This window comes from Typopeltis vanoorti, chromosome 16, assembly GCF_054136105.1.
Source record: "Typopeltis vanoorti isolate ZY-2024b chromosome 16, IOZ_Tvanoo_1.0, whole genome shotgun sequence".
NCBI lineage: Eukaryota > Metazoa > Arthropoda > Arachnida > Uropygi > Thelyphonidae > Typopeltis > Typopeltis vanoorti.
In genome coordinates this window covers 89,196,388-89,221,132 of record NC_143564.1, presented here as the reverse complement: position 1 = coordinate 89,221,132, position 24,745 = coordinate 89,196,388, and the positions used below count along the sequence as shown (strand labels likewise).

At 37.4% G+C, this 24,745-nt stretch overlaps 1 protein-coding gene across 1 annotated transcript in view; it reads left to right on the top strand.

Annotated features, from left to right (window-relative positions):
* LOC150098179 (sodium channel protein para-like) overlaps positions 1–24,745 on the top strand; it is a 1,334,265-nt gene that overhangs the window by 1,091,582 nt on the left and 217,938 nt on the right. Inside the window, 1 exon segment of the mRNA XM_090406598.1 lies at positions 16,823–16,996. Coding sequence (XP_090262724.1) covers positions 16,823–16,996 — 174 coding nt within the window.

Genomic DNA, 24,745 nt, shown 5'->3' with positions numbered 1-24,745 from the left:
ATGCTGCTCTCTTTTTTTAATGTCGTAATAAAAATTTTAAAAAATAAAAAGTTTTGTTACTTATATACATCAACTATATTATATATTTTATATGTGGCCCAGACAAGCCAAAAGGTTGGACACCCATGGGTTAGAGCATCCATATCAAAAATTTATAGCATTAGGGTGACGTATCTAACAGCAGATGATGTAGCTAGAGGGATAGAATGTGAAGGATTTAGTATTTTCAGGGAAGATGGAGAAGATATAATTGGGTGGAGAGGTACTGCTGATGATAGCAGATAAACTGCAGCCAAAAAGAATAGGAGATAGATGGGAGGAGGGACTGTTCATTTGAAGCAGTCTGGTGTGAAATCAAGAACAGTACAGACAAAATATACAGTTGGTTGTTGCTATATGCCAGGGGATTTCACAGATGATCTGGAACACATGCATAGGTAAATTACTACAGTACAATGAATGCAATTCAAGTGATTATTATGGTGGACTTTAACTATGGAAATATAGACTAGGATAAAGAAAGATCACAAGACAAGAAGGAAATGGAATTTATACTTACTGAGAGAAAATTACTCGAAACAGCATGGGATGGAGGGAATTAGGAATATGAGAATATTGGAACTGGTAATAGGATCAGAAGAGCTATCCATAACCAAGGTGACCACATTGCCTCCAGTTGGCAAAAGTGACCATGGAGTCTTGACTTGGATGATTGTAAAGCATGAGGAATATTATTATTATTATTATTATTATTAACATCTGACCTCCATGGAGTTGGAGACTCATCGTGGGTGTTACACACTATTGCACACAATGCTCATCCAACTGTGCTTTAAACTGATTCAATGTATCTACATTCACAACACACTCAGGCAATGCATTCCACTCACCAACCACTCTCCATGAAAATAACCTGTTCCTCATTCTAACCTGTTCACATCCTCCTTATACAGTTTCCAGCAGTCGCCTCTTGTTCTATTCCCCCCCCCCTTCCATTCTATAAAAATCTCTTCCATGCCAACCTGATAACAACCCCTGACTAGCTTATATGTCTCAATCATATCCCCCCTCCCCTCTTCTTCCTGTTCACAAGGCTCTGAAACTTGCATTCTCTCAATCAGTCCTCGTGCTCCATGTTCCAATGACCACTGATAGCCTTTGTGAATCTTCTCTGGACCCTTTCCAACATATCCTCGTCACCACAAAAAACCCAGTGACTTAATCTGTGCACAATAATCCATATGAAGCCTGATCGAGGCCTGATCAAGGCCTTATACAGTGGCATCATAACCTCTCTATTTCTGCATGTCATGGTCCTCTGCATCATTGCCATTATCTGATGTGATGCCTTCACAACTTGTGCAATGTGACCCTGAATTTCAGGTCCTTGTCCACCATCACTCCTAGATCTCCTCTACTTCCTTTAAAGTTTCCCCACCAAGTGTATACTTTACATTCCATCATTGCTTACCAAATCTCAAGATCTTACACTCTGCAACTATAAACTGATAGTTCCACTTACCTGCCCATTCATGAAATCTATTCAAGTCCTCTTGTAAGGCCATAACATCTGCTTGACTTTGCATTGCTCTTCCCAGTTTTGCATCATCTTCAAACAGCTGCATATCACTAGATAAATGCATCCCAATATCATTAACATACAAATTGAAAACAACAATGGTCCCCAAAACCAATACCTGCAGCACACCACTAGTGACTTTTCTCTTTCGGGATACTGCACCCCCATGTACAACTTTTTGATACCTATCCGACAGCCAGTCACTGATCAAACCCAGAAGTCTGTTATCCAAGCCTATCTGTTTCAATTTATTCAAGAGCTTATCATGTGGCAGTCTATCAAAAGTCTTTCTTTGCAAAATCCAACTACACCACTGTATTGCATCTCCCCTGTCCAAGGTATTTGTCATCTTGTTATAGTACACAAGGAAGTTAGTGAAATGATCTCCCCTTAACAAACTTTAACTGCTGTTATCAACTCATTTTGGTATCCTACCTCTCAACAATCTCTCCAGTATCTTCACCACAACTTCAGACATACAGCCTTATAACCACCTTTATGCAATGGAACAATTTTACCCTCCTTCCACTTTCTTGGAACCTGTGCTGTTGCAAGACTTTTATTAAATAAGCATGCCATTGCTACTGCCAATTGCCTGGAACATTCCCTTGCATGGTGATATATCTTAAAATCCTATCGCCTTACTGACATCAAGTTTATTTATTTCCTCAAATACCTCCTGCTCACTCACTACACATAAGTTCCTCATGATTCCACCCTAATCAGGATGAAACTCTTATAATACCCCTGTATTATTCTAATAAAATATCCTCACTAACTTAAATGTCACTATTATTATTATCTGATACCTCCAGGGAGTCCAAAGACTCATTGAGGGAGAGTGTGCCAACACCATCGAACAATTGGACTCCTTCCAACTACTAACAGCACTCAAACTAGCTTAACTTTTTGTGAGCCATTAGTAGCAGAGGCTATACCAATCGACCAACCTTTGCTGGCATATATCACCTGCTTTCCTATAAACATCCTTTAAACTTCTCTCTATAGCCAATATTCCAGAGTTCTGATGCTATCTTAGTTTTTTTTTTTTTTTTTTTTTTGTGGTTTCCACCTATGAAAGATTATCAGTAAACTTATAGTACATTTATACCATGGGTGGGTAAGGATTTTTTTTCCCCAATTTTATATATTTTTTGTAAATTTTTTAATATTTATTTTTACATAGTCCAGAAACCCTGCTTCAGAGACTAAACGTTGAACTTTTTCAATCCACTTCATGCCTCCAATAATTAGGGTGGTGGTCTCACACAGGGCAATGAAATTCACTTCCACCTAAAGACAATCACAAACATCCATGCTCACAGCAGGATTCAAACCCACGACCTATTGGTTGAAGTGTGATTACACTAACTACTCGGCCAACCAGGCTGGCATATACTTGTCTCTATATCCCCACCAATGTTTCTACATCAAAATGAAAATTTTGGTGACCAAATCTGAGCACAATAGTCCAAGTGTGGTCTGACCAGTGCTTCATACAGTAGCACAACCACATCCTTATCCCTACATATTAGAGTACTTCTTATCATAGTGGCACTGTAATGTGCATTCTTTGCAACACTTGCACCATGCCCTTGAAACGTCAGTCTTCTGTCAGTCATCACTACCAAATCTCGAATCTCATCCACTTCCTGTAGTACAGCACTGTCAATATGGCATACAGCCTTATATTTCTACATTCCAAAATCTAACACCTTGCACTTGCTAATATTAAAACTACAAACCCCACTCCTTTGTCCAAGTCAAAAGCCTGTTCAAATCTTCCTAAAGGGAATTAACATCAGCAGTGCTACTTATAATTCTCCCAAACTTTGCATCATCAGCAAACAACTAAAAATCTACAGTCAGTCCACATAATATATCATTTACAAACAAGTTAAAGAGCTGTGGACCAAAAACAGAACACTTGGGCATGCCAATGGTTATCTTCATTTTTTGAAAGACACTGCTCCATCATACATAACTTGCAGATATTGTTCAGAGAGCTAATATACTATCCAATACCATCCATTACAAGCTACAAAGGTATAACTTGTACACCAGCCAGCATCAGGTAATCTATCAAATGCTTTTGCAAAGTCCAAGAATATCACTGTATATGAATCTCACTTATCCAACACTCTACTTACCCTACCATAGAATGCAAGTAAATTGCTAAAATAAGACCTATCCTTTAAAAATCCATGCTTACCATCATAAAGAATCCTATGTCCATTAACCTAATCCTGTGTAATATTCCTAACCAATCTCCCCAACACTTCTGTTCTAGAACTGTGCTTGTGGAGAGGTATTATTTTCTCTCTTTTTCCAACTCCTTAGGAATATACATACTGCAAGACTTTCATTAAATAGTCAGGTCAAGGGCATAGCTGTTTTGCACATTCCTTAAAAATACTTGGTGATATAGCATCCATTTACACAGCCTTATTAGCATCTAACCCAATCAACACCTGATAACACCTCTGATTCTTTCAGTTCTAATTCTCCTAATACTTGCCTCCTTTCTATATATTGTATATCATCATATACACCAGTACATGATATACACTGATGAAGTTCTCATTCAATAATACCACTATATCCTTTGCATTGGTCACTCTGCTATCATTACTATTCACTAGTATCGGTATGCCATAATTATTTTACCTCTTGTTTGCCATATGATGAAGATCCTTGAATTATAATTTGCATGACTCGCCAATCTCCTCTTATACTACGCCTTTTTCTTTCTTTACCATGCTCGTCACCTTCCTAGCCTGCATTTTATACTTCCCATGCATTTGATTTGCACCAGCATTTATCTCCTACATAACACTTTCCTTTCTATCACAGCTTGCTCGATTTCACTGTTCATCCATTTCCCTGTTACTGTATTTCTTCACTAGCTGTTCATTTGTAGTTATACATTCTTTGTGTCAGATATTTCTTATGTATTTCCATGCACTGTCAACTTTTCTGCTGAGCTCATCTATCCAACATATAAATACAAGTTAACTACAGAGCTTCCCATAATCACCCACCTTATAATCACCCACCATATATCCTTTTTTTTTTTCAATAACCTTTTCTTGAACGTGTGGACAGACTTATGTGTTCGTCGAACATGTTGTTTATTATTTTAATGGTATAATAGAACACAGAAACTAAGTAAATAATTAATTTATTAACTTGATGCTGATATTTCGCTGGTATTATAACCAGCATCTTCAGAGCACAAAAACACTGTTTGTCACAATACGCGAGACTAAAACAACATGGTGTACTTAAACAAAATTGTAACAGCAACTCCACACATTCCGGACGTATTGTTTGAATATCCGCATCAGCGAACATAAACGATACGTCCGGTTTATCATTATAGGAAGTCAGGCCTAGCAGACCATGCTCTGGATACCCCTGCACACAGGATCAACTGGAAAAACACAAAAGTACTACACAGAAACCCATATAAATCAGAGAGATTGTTCTTAGAGGCGACAGAAGCCCTAAAACACACTCCAAATCTCAACAAATATGGCTGTATTAACTTGCCGAAGATCTGGGAGACAGTCATATTAAGAAAAAACTAGCACTTTTCTAGGACTCTAGTAATATATGATAGCGTTTTTTTTTTTTTTTTTTTTTTTTTTCAGATAGAGGGTGCCAAAATCAGGACTCTAGTCTTTGTGTTGCTGCTACAATTTTGTTTAAGTACACCATGTTGTTTTAGTCTCGCGTATTGTAACAAACAGTGTTTTTGTGCTCTGAAGATGCTGGTTATAATACCAGCGAAATATCAGCATCAAGTTAATAAATTAATTATTTACTTAGTTTCTGTGTTCTATTATACCGTTAAAATAATAAACAAAAACCTTTTCTTGTTTTACCACTTTCCCTAGCTTTTTTCCTGAACTCTTGTTTTACTACTTTCTTTTCTATATTCATAAAAGATTAATCATTCATATACTGACTCACAATATTACTGAACTGTTTTGCAAATTAATAAATATTATTAACATATTACTAGTCAGACTGAGTATCTGTATCTTATTTTTCACAGCAAAATTCTAGAGAGAATAAATGTTCTTTATACATTATAACTGCTCTTTATAAGGACGTTTTTTCTAAAATACAAAATTTTTTAATCTTTAATAAGGCTATGATTTTTCTTCATTTAGCATGTGTATCTTATAAGGGGTACAGAATTTCCAGAGAAGATAGAGGGAATAGAACAGGAGGGGGAGCACTGCTGATGATAGTTAAAGAACTTCAACCAACAAAAATAGAAGTTAAGGAGGATATTATGTCCGAGGGAGATGGTTCATTGGAGGCTACTGATGTGACATAAAAACCTATAGGACAAAATATTGCTGGTTGCTACTATAGACCAAGAGATTTGTAGGAAATGTGGATGCCATGTATCTACATATCCTTGTGAACAGCATTTAAACAAACAACATTCAAAAATACAATTCACGACAGAAAAACAAACTAAAACTATCTTTCCTTCCTAGATGCACTAGGTCCCCCTCTTACAAACAGATCATTATCTTTATTATTATTATTATTATTATTATTATTATTATTATTATTCAAGACCATGGAGTAAAAGACTCATCTAGGAGGTCCTTTTATCATACACACACAGATCATCATAGCATGCTTTAAACACATTCAAATTCTTTTCAGACACCACACTCTCAGGCAAAGCATTCCAACCATTCACAACTCTGCATGCAAAAAACCTGCTTCCCACTCCCCTGCTCACACCCTCTTTATACAGTTTCCAGGGATGACTTCTGGTTCTCCCCTGATCTCCCACTGTTTTCTGTAGAACCTCTCTAACATTGATCCTATAATAACCCCTTACTAACTTGTGGGTCTCTATCATATCTGTTCTCTACCTCCTATCCACCAGACTGTAAATTGCATCTTCTCAATCTGTCCTCATATTTAACATTCCAGAGGTCAGAAACTACCTTAGTTAGTCACCTCTGGACCCTTTCCAACATCTCTTTGTCCTTTTGAAAACCAGGTGACCAAATCTGGGCACATTAGTCCATGTGTGGCCTAATCAAAGCCTTATACAGTGGAACAAGAATCTCCCTACTTCTACATGTCATTGTCCTCCGCAACATTCGCAGAAGTCTTTGTGTTGTCTTCACAATTTTGGCATTGTGTCCCTTAAATTTCTTTTCCACTATCACCTCAAGATCCCTTATTTCCTCCACCTCCAACAATATATCCTCACCAAGCATAAATTCTGCATCCCATCTTTGTTTCCCAAATTTTAAAACCTTACATTTTGCAACATTGAACTCGCATCCCCATTCCCATGCCTAATCACTCAATTTATCCAAGTCCTTCTTGTAAGGCCACAACATCTTCCATACTCTTCATGATTCGTCCCAACTTTGCATCATCGGCAAACAACTGAATATCTCCATCCAATTCTTCGCCAATATCATTAATATACAAGTTAAACAGTAGTGGCACTAAAACAGACCCCTGAGGCACACCACTAGTGACTTTCCTTTTCCTGGATATTGCTCCCCCCATACACAACTTGCCGATACCTATCAGATAGTCAGTCTCCAATCCAATGCACTAATCTAATATCCAATCCCATCTGCTGTAGTTTGAATATCAACTTATCATGCAGTAATCTATCAAAAGCTTTTGCAAAATCTAAATATATTACTGTGTATACCTCTCCTCTGTCCAAGGAAGCAGTCATGTATTGTAATAAGTAAGTAGATTACTAAAACATGACCCCCCCCCTTTAGCAAATCCATGCTGTCCATCAAAGATAATACCATTGTTGTGAACTCAATTCTGGATCCTAGTTCTCACAAGCTTTTCCCAACAACTTAACCACAACACCTGACACACAGATATGCCTATAATTTGATTCTTGAGTTCTATCACCTCCATTATGAAGCAGCACAATCTTGCCATCCTTTCACTCCTTATGAAATTGACCCAGTGCAAGACCCATATTAAAAAAATATGTCAAGGCAGGTGTCAACTCCTTGGTGCATTCCTTCAGAATACATGGTGATATATTATCAAGTCCCACAACCTTATTAACATCTAGTTTGCTCAACTCCCCCATACACTCTTGCTCACTTACAGTCAGTCTCTCCTCCCCATAATCAACTGCTCTCAATCTCTCCATGAATTCACATTCCCAAGATTAAAAGAACTTTATAAACTGCTCATTAAGTATCTCCACTATATCTTCTGCAACAGCTGTCTTTATACCATTTTCCTGAATCAATGTCCTTCCATAATCATTTTTTTTTTGCTGGCTACATATCAAAAGAACTGCTTAGGATTATTTTTGGCTTCATTAGCTAACTGCTGCTCATACCTCACTTTTGATACCCTTACCAACCAAGTCACCTGCCTTGCCTGGTCTTTGTAATCCTCATGGAATTGGTTATTACCACTTCTCTTATGCTGTCTCCATAATGCCCTTTTTCTCTGTATCGCATGCTTAATCTCTTTATTCATCCATTTCACACCTACCCTATTTAACCTTCTGACCCTTGGAACACATTTAGACATTGTTTCTACTAGATAGTTCTTGAAAATCCCTCATGCTGCATTGATCTCTTTTCCAGCTAACTCCTCATTCCATGCTACACTGGCAAGCTGTCTCCTTAGCTCTTCATAATCATCCCCCCCCCCTTGTAGTTCCACATATACGCTTTTCTCACAGAGGTCCTTACACTACTGACAACCACACAGGTAATCACTTCATGGTCACGCTCACCAAATTGTGGGTGATTGGACACCTCATTTATAATTGCATCCTCTGATGAGATGATCAAATCCAAGCTTCTCAGTCCTCGTGTGTCCTCTGTTACATACTGCCTGAGGTAGTTATCACTCAAAAAACTCATTTTCTTTACTTCCAGTTGCTACTCATCATTTTAGTCTATATTACCATAATTAAAATCGACCATAATGATCACCCTTTTCTTATTTGCTTGGCTAATTTAATTATACATTTCATAGTCACTATCATCCACATTACCAAGTCTATAACAACATCCAACCAAGTATTTCATTCTATTCACCTCAATCTTACACCATACTGCCTCAAAACCACTGGCACTATTTCCCTCTTGCATCTCTACTTTGTATGGACATAACTCTTTCTCTATCATCAATAGCACCCCCCCCTCCATTTCTCCCCTTTCTATCCTTTCTCTCTCTCTCTCATCCCCCATCTCCTACCATTCTATTAAAAACTTTTCAACATTAATCTGATAAGAACCCCTTACCACCTTATGCATCTCTATCATATCACCCCTCCACCTCCTCCTCTTTCTCACCAGACTGTGTAAATTGCATCTTCTCAACCTTTCTTTATACTCAACATTCCACTGACCAGAAATCACTTTAGTCAGTTGCCTCTGGACTCTTTCCAGTACTTTTTCTTCCTTTTGAAAACAAGGTGACCAAATCTGTGCACAGTAGTTATTATGTGACCTAATAAAAGTCTTATACTATGGAACTAGAATCATCTGAGTTCTACAAATCAATGTCCTTTGCATTTATTGACAGAATTCATTTTGTTGTCTTCACAATTTTATAAATGTATCCCCTAAATTTCAGAACTGTATCTACCATCACACCCAGATCTCTCATTTCATCAACCTCCTCTAATATATCTCTACCAAGTGTATACTCTACTTGCCATATTTGATTTTTAAATTTTTAAATCTTCACACTTTGCAGCATTGAATTTGCAACATTCATTAAGCTCATTCAAGTTTTACATGGATAGATCCAAGTTCATCTATGTAAAGCTACTACATCTGCTCCATTTCTTATAGTTCTTCCCAACTTTGCATCATCTGCAAACAACTGAATAACCCCACTCAAACCTTCCCAATATCATTAACATACAGATTAAAAATCAGTGGCCATAATAAAGACTCTTGAGTCACATCACTAGTGACTTTCCTCTTCTGGAATACTACTACTCATATGTAAATTGCTGATACCTATCAGAACACCAGTCTCATCCAATGCTAATCTAATATCCAACTCCATCTGATCTAGTTTAACTATCAACTTATCATATGACAATCTATCAAAACCTTTGTAAAATGTAAGTATACTTCTGTGTGTTTATCTCCTTTGTCCAATGCATCTGTCACCTTATTATAATAACTAAGCAGATTATTAAAACATGACATTCCTTTAGCAAATCCTTGCTCTCTATCAAAGAGAAAATCACTGTTGTTAACCCATTTCTGGATCCTAGTTCTCACTAACCTCTCCAACCCTTTAACCAAAACATCTGATACACAGATTTGCCTATTATTTTACAGGATGTGTTCTGCCACCTCCCTTATAAAGGAGTACTATCCTGCCACTCCTTTAGAACTTGATCCCATGTAAAACTTATATTAAATAAGTATAATAGTATTAAACAAGTAGTTATATATAGTTATATATTAAACAAGTATATAGGCAGTTGACTGTCTTGCCAAGACAATCAACTGCCTATCATGTTCCCTCAAAATACATAGTGATATGCAAAGTGTTGAAGGAAGTAATGGCAGAATGCATACCTAGACTCAAGAGCATAAATCAAGTGGAAGTTAAAAGAATGAATATCATCATTAAGCTGGAGCTGCAAAAAAAAGAAAAGCAAAAGCAGAATATGAAAGGAAATTAGCAATGCAGACTAAAGATAATCCCAAGCAGTTTTTTAGTTATGCTGTAAGTTAAAGAAAGAATGTTTAGGGCAGAATGATTTTAATGAATGCTGATGGTAAAGAGGTAACTGAATCAGTCAAAATAGTAGAATTACTAAGAGAATATCATCCAGGTGGTGATATTGCAGTAATGTGAGAGGCAAAAGCTGATATGGGAACTGAGGTAAATGAAATGGAGGTGCATAGCATATTACAGAACCTTAATGTGAAACAGCTGTGGGATTGGATGTTATACCAGCTAGAGTTTTACATGAAGCTGCAAGGGAATTGTCAGTGCCCTTGACCATATTTAATCTCAGCTCTGGGTTAGTTCCAAGAGGGTGGAAAGAGGTAAAAATAGTTCCATTGCATAAAGGAGGCTCCAAGACTGATGTAGCAAATTACCAACTGATCAGCATATCAGGAGTTGTTGCCAAAGTATTGGAGAAGTTGATCGAGAGAAAAATACAGGAATGGATAGATGGAAATGGGATACTGTATTGTTATGCATTTTGAGGTGAAAAGATTACTAGCTCTATACCACATTGGTGAAACTGTACTCTAGGAAACTGATGAAGCCAGAGACTTGGGAGTGTTAGTGGATAGGGAGTTAAAGTTTGGGGGGGGGGAGCACACAGATAAAGTGGCTAAAGCAGCTCATCAGATTACTTGGTTACTGATGAACACTTTGACGAGCCGAGACAAGCAAGTTATTGTTCCTCTTTATCGGACCTTGATAAGACCCCATCTTAACTACTGCATGCAGATCTGGACACCAGGGTTTCTTGGCGATGAGGAGGGGGTGATGAGGATCCAGAGGCAAGTGACCAAGTTGGTAGCAGGTCTATGGAATGAACCTTACAAGAACAAGTTGAAGATTTGTAGGTTACATAAACTGGTTGATAGGCGGAAAAGGAGTGATATGATTGAGACATGCAAATTACTGATGGGGTTTTTGCAAGATTAATTCAGAGGAAATTTTTCACAACAGGTCTGGCGGTGGGAGAACTAGGGACCATCCATGGAAACTGAGTAAGAGTGTTATTTATTTGCACAGTATTGATGATGATAACAAAGAACGATAAGAAAATAATTATTAACTTATTTGCTGGTATTATATCCATCATCTTCAAAGCACAAAAACAGTTTGTCACAGTATGCAAAACAACAACAACAATTTGGTATAAAAGTGGGACTAGTTTAAAAAAAATTGTAATGGACAACACAAATAACTAAAGTCCTAATTAGATGCCATCTATGTTGGAAAAAGAGAGAAAACAAATATTAATTAGATCTTAAAATGTGTCTCCCAGATTTTTGGTAAATTTATACAACCATACTTGTTGAGGTTTGGAGTATGTTTTGAAGATTTTGTTGATTCCAAACCAATCTCTCTGACTTATAATGATTTCTGTGTAACAGTTTTGTTTTCTTCCAATTGATCCTGTGTGAAGTGGTATTTTCTTGTCATTCTGTATTGTCATCAGAACCGTGAAATTAAATAACATGTACTGTGAACACATAAGCCTTTTCATGCATTTAAGTAAGAGTGTAGTTAGTAAGATTGTTAGAACTAGGTTTTTTGCTTGGAGAGTAGTGAATGAGTGGAATAGGTTGCCTGAGTCTGTTGTGGGTGCTATTACTGTGAATGAGTTCAAAGCAAAGTATGATAGATACTGCACAAATGTTGGATAGTTCTTGACAGGATGTTTAGGGCCCCTCTCGATGAGTCTAAGGATTCCTTGGAGTAGCCCGTAATAATAATATATCAAGTCCCACAGTCTTATTAACACCAGGTGTGCTCAAAACTCTGCATGAAGTTCACATTCACAATGATGTAATTCCTTTATGAACTACTCCTTTAATATCTTAACTATATCCTTCCTAGCAGTTATCCTTTCACCATTTATTCAACCAATATCATTCTTTTTTCTGCTGGCTCATATCAAAGAACTCCTTAATGAATTTTTGTTCATTCATGTAATGCAAGATTTATCAAAAAAGGACTGTTGATATTGGTGATGAGTGTGTAGAAAGAATAGAGTAGATGAATGAATGGAAATACAAGAAAGTGCCAGCCTTACTTAATTCAAGCCAATATTCTCTCTGGTCCAATATTACATATGTGTGACTAAAAAGGCAGCTGACAACTGCATTCTAAAAAACAGAAGACAGACCATAAAAGGGAAGCTTGCTTAATAGGTCTTTGTGAAGACCATTCAAATGCTTTATTGATATCAAAAGTAACCACTTGAATTTCTCAGATCATTTGCCACATACTCTGCCGGGTCATGCCTGAAGAAAGAGTTTGAGTATTGGTATGTGGGAGGTATTCTTGAGGTCACATTATGGTAAGGACACTGGTCTCTCTCTCTCTCTCTCTCTCTCTCTATCTCTATGGATTCGTGCTCAGGATTCTACTCCTCTCACTGCATGTCCCCACTGTATCCTTCCATCTAACCCGTGAACAAACTAATGATCAACCTTACAAACAATGATAGTGGCACTGTGACAAAAAGGAATCTCCCTCAAAAACTAATTCCAATAAAAAAATACACAATGCAACCAATCAGTGCATGCAAACCATGTTAGAATCTCCTGATTAAAAACTCAATTTCACATCCACTGCACTAACATCTGTGGCATTAACACCACATTCAGGATGGACAGAGAAACTCAGTGTGAGGGAAGGTTGATGCTCCAAGAGAATGCGAATGTGTGTGTAGACAAAAAGGGAAGGGGATGACCTGGGATCAAGGGAAAACAGTTGGATTTGAAGAAGGTTCTAAGATGAATAAGGAAAAAAGAAATGGCTGAAGTTATGCATGGAGAAGTCACATCAAACAAGTGGTATCAGTGGAACTAGCTATACATTAGGGAATGAGCTGCAGTGTTTGTTTACAAATGCTAGAAGTGTAAGAAACAAAACAAATAAAATGGTTGCATTAATTGAGTCTGTTCACCCAAGAATTATTGGAATGAGTGAGACATGGTTGGATGAGGATGACATCCTAAAAGGAATAGAGATGGAAGAATATGATGTGTTTCGAGAAGATAGAAAGGGTAAAAAGGAAGGGGGAGAGTGCTACTGATGATAAAGAAAGAGTTATGTCCATACAAAGTAGAGATACAAAAGGGAAATAGTGCCAGTGGTTTTGAGGCAGTATGGTAGGAGATAGAGGTGAATAGAATGAAATACTTAGTCGGATGTTGTTATATACCTGGTAATATGGGTGGTAGTGACTATGAAATGTATAATCAAATTAGCCAAGCAAATAAGAAAAGGGTGATCATTAAGGGCAATTTTAAGTATGGCAATATAGACTAGGATGATGAAATAGCAATTGGAAGTGAAGAAAATGAGTTTCGTAAGTTTTTGAGGGACAACTACATCCGACAGTATGTCACAGAGGGCACACGAGGATTGAGGGACTTGGATTTGATCATCTCATCAGAGGATGTAATTATAAATGAGGTGTCAAATTATCCACCACTTGGTGGGAATGACCATCTCATATGTGGAACTACAAGGCTGGTGATTATGAGGAGCTCAGAAGACTGCTTGCTGGTGTAGCATGGAATGAGGAGTTAGCTGGAAAAGCAAAGAGTGCATCTTGCAGGATATTCAAAAACTGTCTAGTAGAAGCAGTGTCACAAGGTTAAATAATGTAGGTGTGAAATGGATGAATGAAGAGATTAAGCATGCGATAGAAGGAAAAAAAGGTATTATGCAGGCAGCATAAGAGAAGTGGAAATAATCAATACCACGAGGATTGAAAAGAACAGGCAAGGAGGGTGGCTTAGTTCATAAGGGTTACCAAAGTGAAGTATGAGCAGCAGTTAGCTAATGAAGCCAAAAATAATCTAGGGAGTTCTTTCGAAATGCAGCCAGCAAAAAAAAAAAAAAAGGGAAAAAAAAGAATGATTTTATGAAAGGATGATATTGATTGGAGAAATTGGTATAAGGACAACTGCTGCAGAAGATATAGTGGAGCTACTTAATGAGCAGTTCATATAAGTCTTTCATTCTTTTAAATGTGACATCATGGAGAGTTTGAGAGCAGTTAATGATGGGGAGGAGAGACTAACCATAAGTGAGCAATCAGTATATGGGGAACTGAGCAAACTTCGTGTTAATAAGGCTTGGGATTGATAATATATCACTACATATTTTGAAGGATGTACCAAGGAGTTGGCATCTGCTTTGACATATTTTTTTAATATGGGTCTTGCACTGGGTTGACTTTTAAAGGAGTGGAAGGTGGGCAAGATTCTGATGCTTCATAAGGGAAGTGATGGAACTCAAGCATCACATTGTAGGTCTATCTGTGTGTCAGATGTTGTGGTTAAGGTGTTGGAGAAGCAAGCTAGTATTTAGAATTGGATTGACATCAATCATGTTATCTTTGATGGACAGCATGGATTTGCTAAAGGGATTTGCTCATGTTTTAGTAATCTACCTTATTGTAATGTGACAGCTTCCTTGGATAGAGGAGAGGGATACACAAAATTATACTTAGATGTTGCAAAGGCTTTTGATAGATTACCACATGATAAATTGATAGTCAAACTAGGGCAGATAGGGTTGGATATTAGATTAGTGCATTGGATTGGAAATTGGCTATCTGATAGGTATCAGCAAGTTGTGTATGGGGAGCAATATCCAGGAAGAGGAAAGTCACTAGTGGTATGCCTAAGGGGGTCTGTTTTAGGGCCATTGCTGTTTAACCTGTATGTTAATGATATTGGTGAAGATTTGGATGGGCATATTCAGTTGTTTGCAGATGATGCAAAGGTGGGACGAACTATGAATAATAGAGAAGATGTTGTGGCCTTATAAGACTTGAATAAATTGAGTGAATGGGTACAGAAATGGGGATGCAAGTTTAATGTTGCAAAATGTAAGGTTTTATAATTTGGGAAACAAATACGGGATGTAGAATTTATGCTTGGTGGGGATATATTGTTGTAGGTGGAGGAAATAAGAGATCTTGGGATGATAATGGATAAGGATCTGAAATTTAGGGAACACATTGACAAAATTGTGAAGACAACACAAAGACTTCTGGGAATGATGCAGATGACACTGACTTGTTCAAGTAGTAAAATTCTACATCCATTGTATAAAGCTTTGATTAGGCCACACATGGACTACTCTGCCCAGATTTGGTCACCTGGTTTTCAAAAGGATGAAGAGATGTTGGAAAGCAGAGGTGAGTGACTAAGGTAGTTTCTGATCTCTGGAATGTCTATGAGGAAACATTGAGAAGATGCAATTTACAGAGTCTAATGGATAGGTGGAAGAGCGGTGATATGATAGAGACCTACAAGTTAGCAAGCGATTGTTATAACATCAATGTTTGAGAGGTTTTACAGCAAATGGTTGGAGATCAGGGAAGAACCTGAGGTCATTATGAAGCTGTATAAGGAGGGTGTGAGCAGGAGAGTGAGAAGAAGGTTTTTTGCATGCAGAGTTGCAAATGATTGGAATGCCTGGCCTGAGAGCATGTCTGTAGAGAATTTGAGTGTGTTTAAGGCAGTATGATGAGCTGTGTGTGTATGGCAAAATGACTTCCCAGATCAGTCTCTGCCATACACACACACACACACAGCTCATCATACCATCAGGATGATGATGATGATAATAATAATAATAATAATAATAATAATAATAAATAGCATTTACCATCACTTACAGCTATTCAAACCAGATCTCCAATCTTCATAGAAACACAAATACCATCTACATCCATTATTGTCCACCTCTAATGTCCAAATTTCTTTTCCAAATTCCTTTTACCAAAACAAAGGCGGCACATGTGTCTTTGTAAAATCTGATATTGCATGCTAGAGAATGGCTTATTTAAAATCCCGTGCTTTCAATCTTTTCTGGCTCAATGTTTGCTTGTCCCATCTAGTAATATTCAACTGCTGCATTTACCAATCTCAAAACTTCAATGCAAGAACTACTCAGACTTATTCACATTCCTCCCTATGAACTCAGCCATCTGCATCTGGCCATCCAAATAATGATGAGGCCACCTAGGGAGATAAATAATTATCTCCCTAGGTGGCCTCAACATCCATAATTCCAACTGACTCACCTTTTCAGACACCACCAAACAAGCTGGATAAGAGGCAGAAATCCTTGCCATAAGCAATAGCTTTCTATCCTCCATCATCACTCCCAGATTTCTAGGCTCATAATTTATAGCCAAATCCTCTCAGTGTACTACTACATCTTGAATCATTACCCAGAGTCAAATCTTGCATTTGTCTTTGTCATTCTATTTGATTTCAATGAATAAATATAAATTTCTTGGATTGACACTTACAAGAATATGTGAAGGTTAAGAGTTACTTCTAGCAAAAATATGCAAAATATATGTGTAATATTATTAATAATAATAATAATATTATTATTATTATTAAAAATAATAATAATAATAATGAATTCGTGTGTGTTTGTGCATGTTTAAATGAAATTCAGACTAATTCTCTGTTTTGTGTATGTGTAAATACTTAGGCTTTAGAAGATGTTAACCTTAAAAATAGGCCGACACTGAAAGCAGGTTTAACCTACATGGACAAAGTTTTCACCGTCCTTTTTTTCTTTGAAATGATATTGAAATGGCTTGCATTTGGCTTCAAGAAGTATTTTACTAATGCATGGTGTTGGCTAGATTTCGTCATTGTGCTGGTAAGGTATAAATTTAAAAGTATCTATAAAAATAAAATAAAATAAAAAAATTATTACATTAATGTGATTTTATTTTCACTATTTGTTTTACATAAATTTTAAGAAAAAGTTGCTATTTATTAACTTTATATAAAAAATTAATTAATAATAAATGATAACTAATTCTTTATTAACAACAATAATAATAATAAATTAATTAGAAGTACTTTTAACTGGAAAGACCATTACATATTTCCACATTTAACAATAACATCTGTTAAAGTAGTTTTAATTTGAGATCTTAATACGATTGCCATATATATATATATATATATATATATATATATATATATATATATATATATATATATATATATATATAAAATGCTGGATCTGATGTGAGTATTACTATTATTATTACTATTATTACGGGCAACTCCAGGGAGTCATTAGACTCATCGAGGGAGGCCCCAATCATATTCATCACAACTATTCGACATTCATACAGTATCTATCATACCTCGCCTTAAACTCATTCACTGTCACAGCATCCACCACAGACTCAGGGAGCGCATTCCACTCATTCACTACTCTAAAAGTAAAGAACCCATCTCTAACACCTTTACTAACCACACTTTTGCCCAGTTTCCATGGATGTCCCCTAGTCCTCCCACAACCAGCCCTGTTCTCAAAAATATCTTCTGAATTAATTTTATAGAAACCCTTCAGTAATTTGAATGTCTCAATCATATCTCCCCTCCTCCGCCTATCAACCAATTTTTGCAACCCACAAATCCTCAACCTGTTCTCATACGGTTCATTCCACAGACCTGCTATCATCTTGGTCTCTCGCCTCTGGATCCTCTCCACCTCCTCCCCATCAAGAAGAAACCTAGGTGACCAAATCTGAGCACAGTAGTCGAGATGGGGTCTTATCAAGGCTCAATACAGAGGAACAATAACCTGCTTGTCTCTGCTTGTCAACGTATTCTTCAGCAACCAAGTGATTTGATGAGCTGATTTGGCCACTTTTGCAAGTATACTCAAAGTGTTTTCCATGATGCATGAAAAGAAGGTGTACTGCAACTGTGAAGCAGTTGAAACAGCTGAACTGCTACATTGATGTATTATGTTCATTTGTGGAGTGGCTAAGTGTAAAGTCATGCATTCTGGGAAGAAGAGATCACAAATCGTGTACTACATGGAAATAGATTGCAGGAAGTTGATGAGGCCAGGGTCAGATTATTGGGATGATGAAGAACATACTGACAATTGGGAATAGGGAGGTTATTATTCCTCATTATAAGGCTTTAATAAGGCCACATCTGTGTGTACAGATCTTTTTACCTGGATTCTTTGGGAATGAGGAGATAGGAGAGGATTCAGAGACTAGTGACTGAGACTGTTAAAAGTCAGCGGAAAGTGTTCCTATGGAAACAGATTGTGGTCTGTGGGTTACAAAGGCTACTTGATAGAAAAGTGGGGATAAGATAGAAACATGTAAATTATAGGATTGACACAGAAGACTTTTTCAGTACATAACAGAAAGAGACAGAAAAGTGGGGGATTATTCCTGAAAACTGCATATGTGGTTAGCAAGGATATTAAGACTAGAATTTTTTTCTTAGAAGGTAGTGAAAGGTGAAATGGGTTCATTCCACCTTTCATCAGTGAATGAGTTCATGGAGAAGTATAATAGGTTTGAGTGAGTACAGGCTTCCCTCAGTGCATCTCTGATATCCAAGAGAAAAAAATATATTATGTAAACAAATCCTAGAGCATTCTTTTTTTTATGTAACTATAGTGGAAGAATGATTTTGGGGATAGGAATATAACTGATGGGAAAAATAGTAAGGCAGCAATCTGTGGGGAAGAGTGCATATGCACTCTTCCCCACAGTAAGTATTGCCTTACTATCCACTGGATGAGGAAGGAAATAGTAGAGAGATTAAAAGCAAATTTACTGGAGGTATACGAGTGCTGTGGACATCATCTTTGCATCTTGTGTACTTAAGTTGCTAAGATGAGATCTTGTATATGGGCATTTGTTTGCCCTTCGAAAACATATTTTACCTTCTTTTTAATACATTAATCATCCATGCTGAAGTTTTATAAGGCTCTTTCTTCTAAATAATAATAACTGTTCCATTCATGAAAAGGACAGTGAATGACAAAATAGTAGCATTTTTCTGCTGCTGCAAACAGAGCATTAATTTATTTCACGTTTAAATATTCCTTTACACTTTTTAAAAAAATTAAACTGAATAAGGTGAATAATCTGAAAAAACCAACTGGCCAGGTGATATTTAGTTTATCTTTTCCTTCATTATTACATCATTTTCCTTCATTAATGGCTAAAAGAAATTATGCAGAATGGCGTTTATTATGTTGGTTAATAATTTTAAGTTAAAGTAAACTAATATGTGTTCAACCAAATCTGCTTCTTCTTCTTTCACTCTGCCTTATCCCATGTTAAACGAGGTCGGCGCACCGATCTTTAACCTTCCTCTTCCAAGTTCTCCGGTCCAGGGCGTCCTTTGGATTCCATCCTTTCTCCCTAAGATCATCTGTCACCTTATCCCTCCACCTGAGCTTGGGCCTGCCTCTTTTCCTCCTTCCCTCGAACTCCATATACTCCATAATTTGTATCTTCTTGCCAATTGGTCCCACCTTAACCGTCCCTCTAATGTAGTCATTCCTTATCCTGTCCTTCTTTGTCACACCACTCATCCATCTCAACATCCGCATCTCTGCTACCTCCATCTTCCTTTCCTGTGCCTTGGTTATAGGCCACATCTCCACACCATGGAGCATCGCCGGCCTCACCACCATCTTATAGAGCTTTCCTTTCCTCTTACAACTCACTCTCTTGTCACACAGGACCCCACTCATCTTCCTCCAATTCATCCAACCGCATGTAATTCGGTGCTGTATTTCCTCATCCAAGTCACCATTCCTCTCAACAACTGACCCAAGATACTTGAATTTCTTCCCTGAAATTAGCCTTTCACCCATCACTCCCCGTACATATATTCAGTCTTCACCCGGTTAATTCTCATGCCTCTCTCTCCTCCAATGCCTTTCTCCACTCTTCCAGGGTATTTTCAGGCTTCTCTCAGGATGATTCGCATAGAACAATGTCTTCAGCAAACAGCATGCTCCATGGTGCCACCTTCTTGACATCCTCCACTAGTACATCCATGACCAGGTCAAAGAGATAGTGGCTCAGAGCTGACCCTTGGTGTAGCCCTATGACAATGGGGAACCCTTCTGTCATGCCAACACTAGACCTGACCTGAGTTTCTGTACCCTCATACATCTCCTTCACCAACCTCACGTACTTCTCTGACACCCCCTTCTTCCTCATACACCTCCATACCTCCTTCCTGGCCACTCTGTCGTATGCCTTTTCCAGGTCTATAAATACCATTTGCAGATCCACTTTCATCTCTCTATATTTCTCCAACAATTGCCTTAGCACAAATATCACATCCATTGTCCCTCTTCCTGGCATAAATCCAAAATGCTCCTCACCAATTTTTGTTTCCTGCCATATCCTTCCTTCAATTACTCTTTCCCATATCTTCAATGTGTGTGACATCAGCTTGATCCCCTCTATAGTTGCCACAGTCTTGAACATCTCCTCTTCCATTGTAGATTGGGACGAGAATACTTTTCCTCCATTCCTCTGGTATCTTTTCCTGTTGGGCTATTTTCCTCATCAGATCCCATAACATATCCACGCCCTCACTGCCCAAACTCTTCCACACTTCCCCAGGTATCTGGTCTGCTCCCACAGCCTTTCCATTCTTCATTTTTCTTAGTACCCAATCCACTTCCTCTCTACTTATGTCTTGCACCAGTCTCTTGTTTGCCTCTCCATCCTCACACCTCTCTCTCCGATTCTCCCCATTTAGTAGTTTACGGAAATATTCTTTCCATCTTCCTCTGATTTTGTCCTCCTCTTGGATTTCCTGGCTTTCGCTATTCTCAACAACTGAGCTTCACCACCGTTTCTCTCCAGTTCTTCATAAACCTCATCAACTGCCCTCGCTTTTGCCCTTGCCACAGCTCTCTTTGCATTTTTCTTCGCTAATCTATATGCCTCCTTGTCGGCTCTAGTTCCAGTCATGTCCCATTTTTTCTTTGCCTCTTTCTTTTCCTTGATCTCCAACTGCACCTCCTCATTCTACCACCATGCCTCCTTATCCTCAGGTGGTCCCTTTCCTGATGTTATACCAAGCACCTCTTCTCCAATTTTTCTAATATTCCAACTATTAACATCCCACCATTCTTCCACATCCTCTGGTAACTTCATTACTTTCAATACCTTTTCTTTAAACTTATTCATTGGGCCTTCCTCTTCCAATTTCTACCACTTTATTCTCCTCTGTATCTGCCACTTCTGTCTATTCTTCTTTTCCCCTTTTATATCACAGTCTACCACAACCAACTGTGCTGTGCCGCTACACTTTCTCCATTAATCACTTTACAGTTTTTCACCTCCTTCAGATGTTTCCTACAGCACATAATATAGTCAATCTGACTCGTTCTATCCCTGCTCTTATAGGTTATCAGATGGCCAAAAGAAATTTTGCAGAATGGCATTTATTATGTTGGATTAATAATTTTAAGTTAAAATAAACTAATATGTGTTCAACCAAATAACATCCATCAATTCAGGAAGGTCAATCAACTTTTTTCAGATGCCAATAAACTTCCTGATATAAGTAATAGAATACTCTAAGTCAAGTATAATATATAATATCTAATATAATATATCCAAAGGTTACAAGTCAGTAACCTTTACAGGTCATCCCCAACTCCAGGACTCTAGGCAATTAATAGAATAATCTCAACTTAAACAGTGGGTAAAAATACCAAAAGTTGGACTACAGGCCACTGCTATGTAGGAATGCTGTCAGCACTAAGTTAGTGCTTTTCTAAATTAAGCTTTTTTTTTTTATTAAATTCAGTTATTTTTAAATAACTGACTAACAGAAAGGTTCTGAGTAAAAATATTACCTACCTACTTAAAAATAACAGGACTACTCTAGGACTCTCATTAAACCTAATGAAATCCATCTAATCAACCATAGCTATTGATATTCATAGTGAATAATTTATGGAGACACAACACACGTGTTAGAATAATTACTTTCCTAAAATCTGTGGAAAAGTGACTGGAGGGAGGCAGTTAGAGAGGTCATCTGTCATCACTTGCTCTCTTCTGAATACAATAAAGCATTCTGAGGAAGGTTTTAAGTGCACCACCCCAAATATCAGAACACTATTCTAAGGTCAGGTAGATTTCAGCTTATAAAGTGTCAGGATTGAGTAAGAGAGAAGTACCATTTGGAACTAAAAAAAGAATACAAAGTTTTTTGGAGTTTGAAGAAGCTATGGACTTGATGTGCTTGTGCCAGGATATGTAAGAAGAGAAAACTTCTTGGTTGACTAGCAGAATGTTATCAAAAGTGAGAGAGAGTGAGGCATGGTCTTTCTTTCAGCAAATAAAGCAGGATTGCATTTCAATGGCATTAAAATTCACCAAGTCATTTAATAAAATAAAGAGCCAAAAGGCTTTACTTCGGCAATGCAAAATTATATAAATTAAGTGAATATTAAATCCAACATCATTTCAAAGCTGAATACAGAAACTATAAAAGTTTTGTGTGAAAATTGACTAGAGAGAGAGCTCTCTCTTTATTTTAGTAAATGCTTTATGCACTGACCGAGAGTTCTGTTACGGAAAATACACCTCTCTGATGCTTTATTTTAGTAAAGAGTTCCTTGGTACTGAGAATTTTTGCTCTCTTAGGTTTCTTCCTGATCTCCAACAAAAAACCGATTAGTTTGAAACAGCTGGCAGATCATTGAAATCTTATCAAAATGGACCAATAGGAGGCGAATATATGGGTGCTTTGAGCATGCATGCTTCCTATTAAGTTCGGCTAGGGCAACTCGTATTATGGCAGCGAGTGTATTCCCACAAGCTCTCTAGTCAATTTTCACACGAAACTTTTATTGATTCTGTATTCGGTTTTGAAATGATGTTGGATTTAATATCCACTTAATTTATATAATTTCACCAAGTAATTTTGCCCCTCAACCCCCCTTTAGAATGGTAAGATGATCAGGGTGTAAGGTTGGTTAAAGAAGATCCTGAAGTGTGAATTACCTGAGCACTACAAAATTTCGAAAATGAAAATGAGAAGTGGAGATTACTTCATCAGCAAAGCTGTGAAGCTATGAATAGGACTGGATATCTGAGAGAAGAGACCATTGATATGTAGGAGGAAGAGTGGAGGTAAAAGTAGGAGCCCTAAGACCAGCACTAATTGAAGAATTGAATGAAAGGAAACCATCCACCATGACCCACATGAGACTGGTGGGAAAGCTGGCAATCCATTTACAAAGAATAAGAGGAATGCCATAAGACGACCACTTGGCAACAAGGCCATGATGCTGGACTTGATCAAATGCCTTGGAAATAGATTGAACACTTGGGTTTCTCCAAACTTTTCCATGGCCTGTATCCAGAGATGGGTGAGGTTACCTAGAAGATCTACTATGGAGTAAGAATGAAAGAATCCATATTGGTGATCACTAGCCAGCTGCTTCACAACTTTAGTCTCCACTAGTGAAGCAGTTGGTTATTGATAACATTTTCCATTATTTTCGAGAGTCCTAAAATATGGGCAATAACTTGACAGTTGACTTTTATTTCCCTTTTTGGGAACTGGCTGGATGAAACCTTGCTTCGAACAAGCTTTTAATACAACTGGAGAAATGCCACCAGGGCCAGGAGACTTATTATGTCAATTCTATTGAATATTTTTATGGTGTCTTTCTGGTGAAATTTCAGAGCAGGCATGGCATGCAGTGGATAGTTTGTACAATAATGGGAGGAGATTTGCCTTGGTCATCTATATAAAAGTTTGATGAAAAAACTGATGCCAAGAGTTCTATCTTATTTTTGGGAGATGTTACCATTGTACTCTCAGGATGTGTGTGAGAGAGGCGAAAACATGGAAGGTAAAAGTTATGTCCCATAGCATTGATCAGAGACCAGAAGGCTCGACTGACATGAGAACAGGTGACAAACTTAGTGCATTTGGTCCTTACAAAGTCTGTTTCAGATTTGTTGATGTTTTTCATAGCTGTTATGAACTGTAGTATAAGCTGGGTGAGAGATTGGAGTTTTTAATTTGAGCCATTGAGCATATGCTGACTTTTTAGCTTTGAACTGCAAAAAAAAAATATATATTAACTTAAAGTTATTGCTCCAACACAGCAGACATCTCCATAATTTTGCCATAATGAATGATGATGTCTAGTTGTCTCAGCATTTCTAAACAGTTTATCAACAGCAACTTGATCTTTACAGTTATCTTTTGTTACTTTTTTTGTTAAATACTGTGCAGAGTTGGTCATTCTCACATCAAGAAGTTAAAAAGAAATGTTTAAAATTTTAATTAATGCAAATATATATATTTAAAAAAAAAAAGATATCCTTAGGTAAAATTAATGTCACAGTGATAATTACTGCATCTCTTCTGATGGACCATGAAACTAAGTGACATTATCAGAAACTTGTGTGGGTTGTGATTTTAATGTTGATAAATGCAAGGTTTTGCACTTCAGTGTATAATTGCAATACCAGCAAATGTAAGCCAAGTAAAATATTGGTACAACTATGTATTTGAAGGTAGGCAATGTACCCATCAAACTCAACAGACATTTTGAGCTTGATGGGTACATTGCACT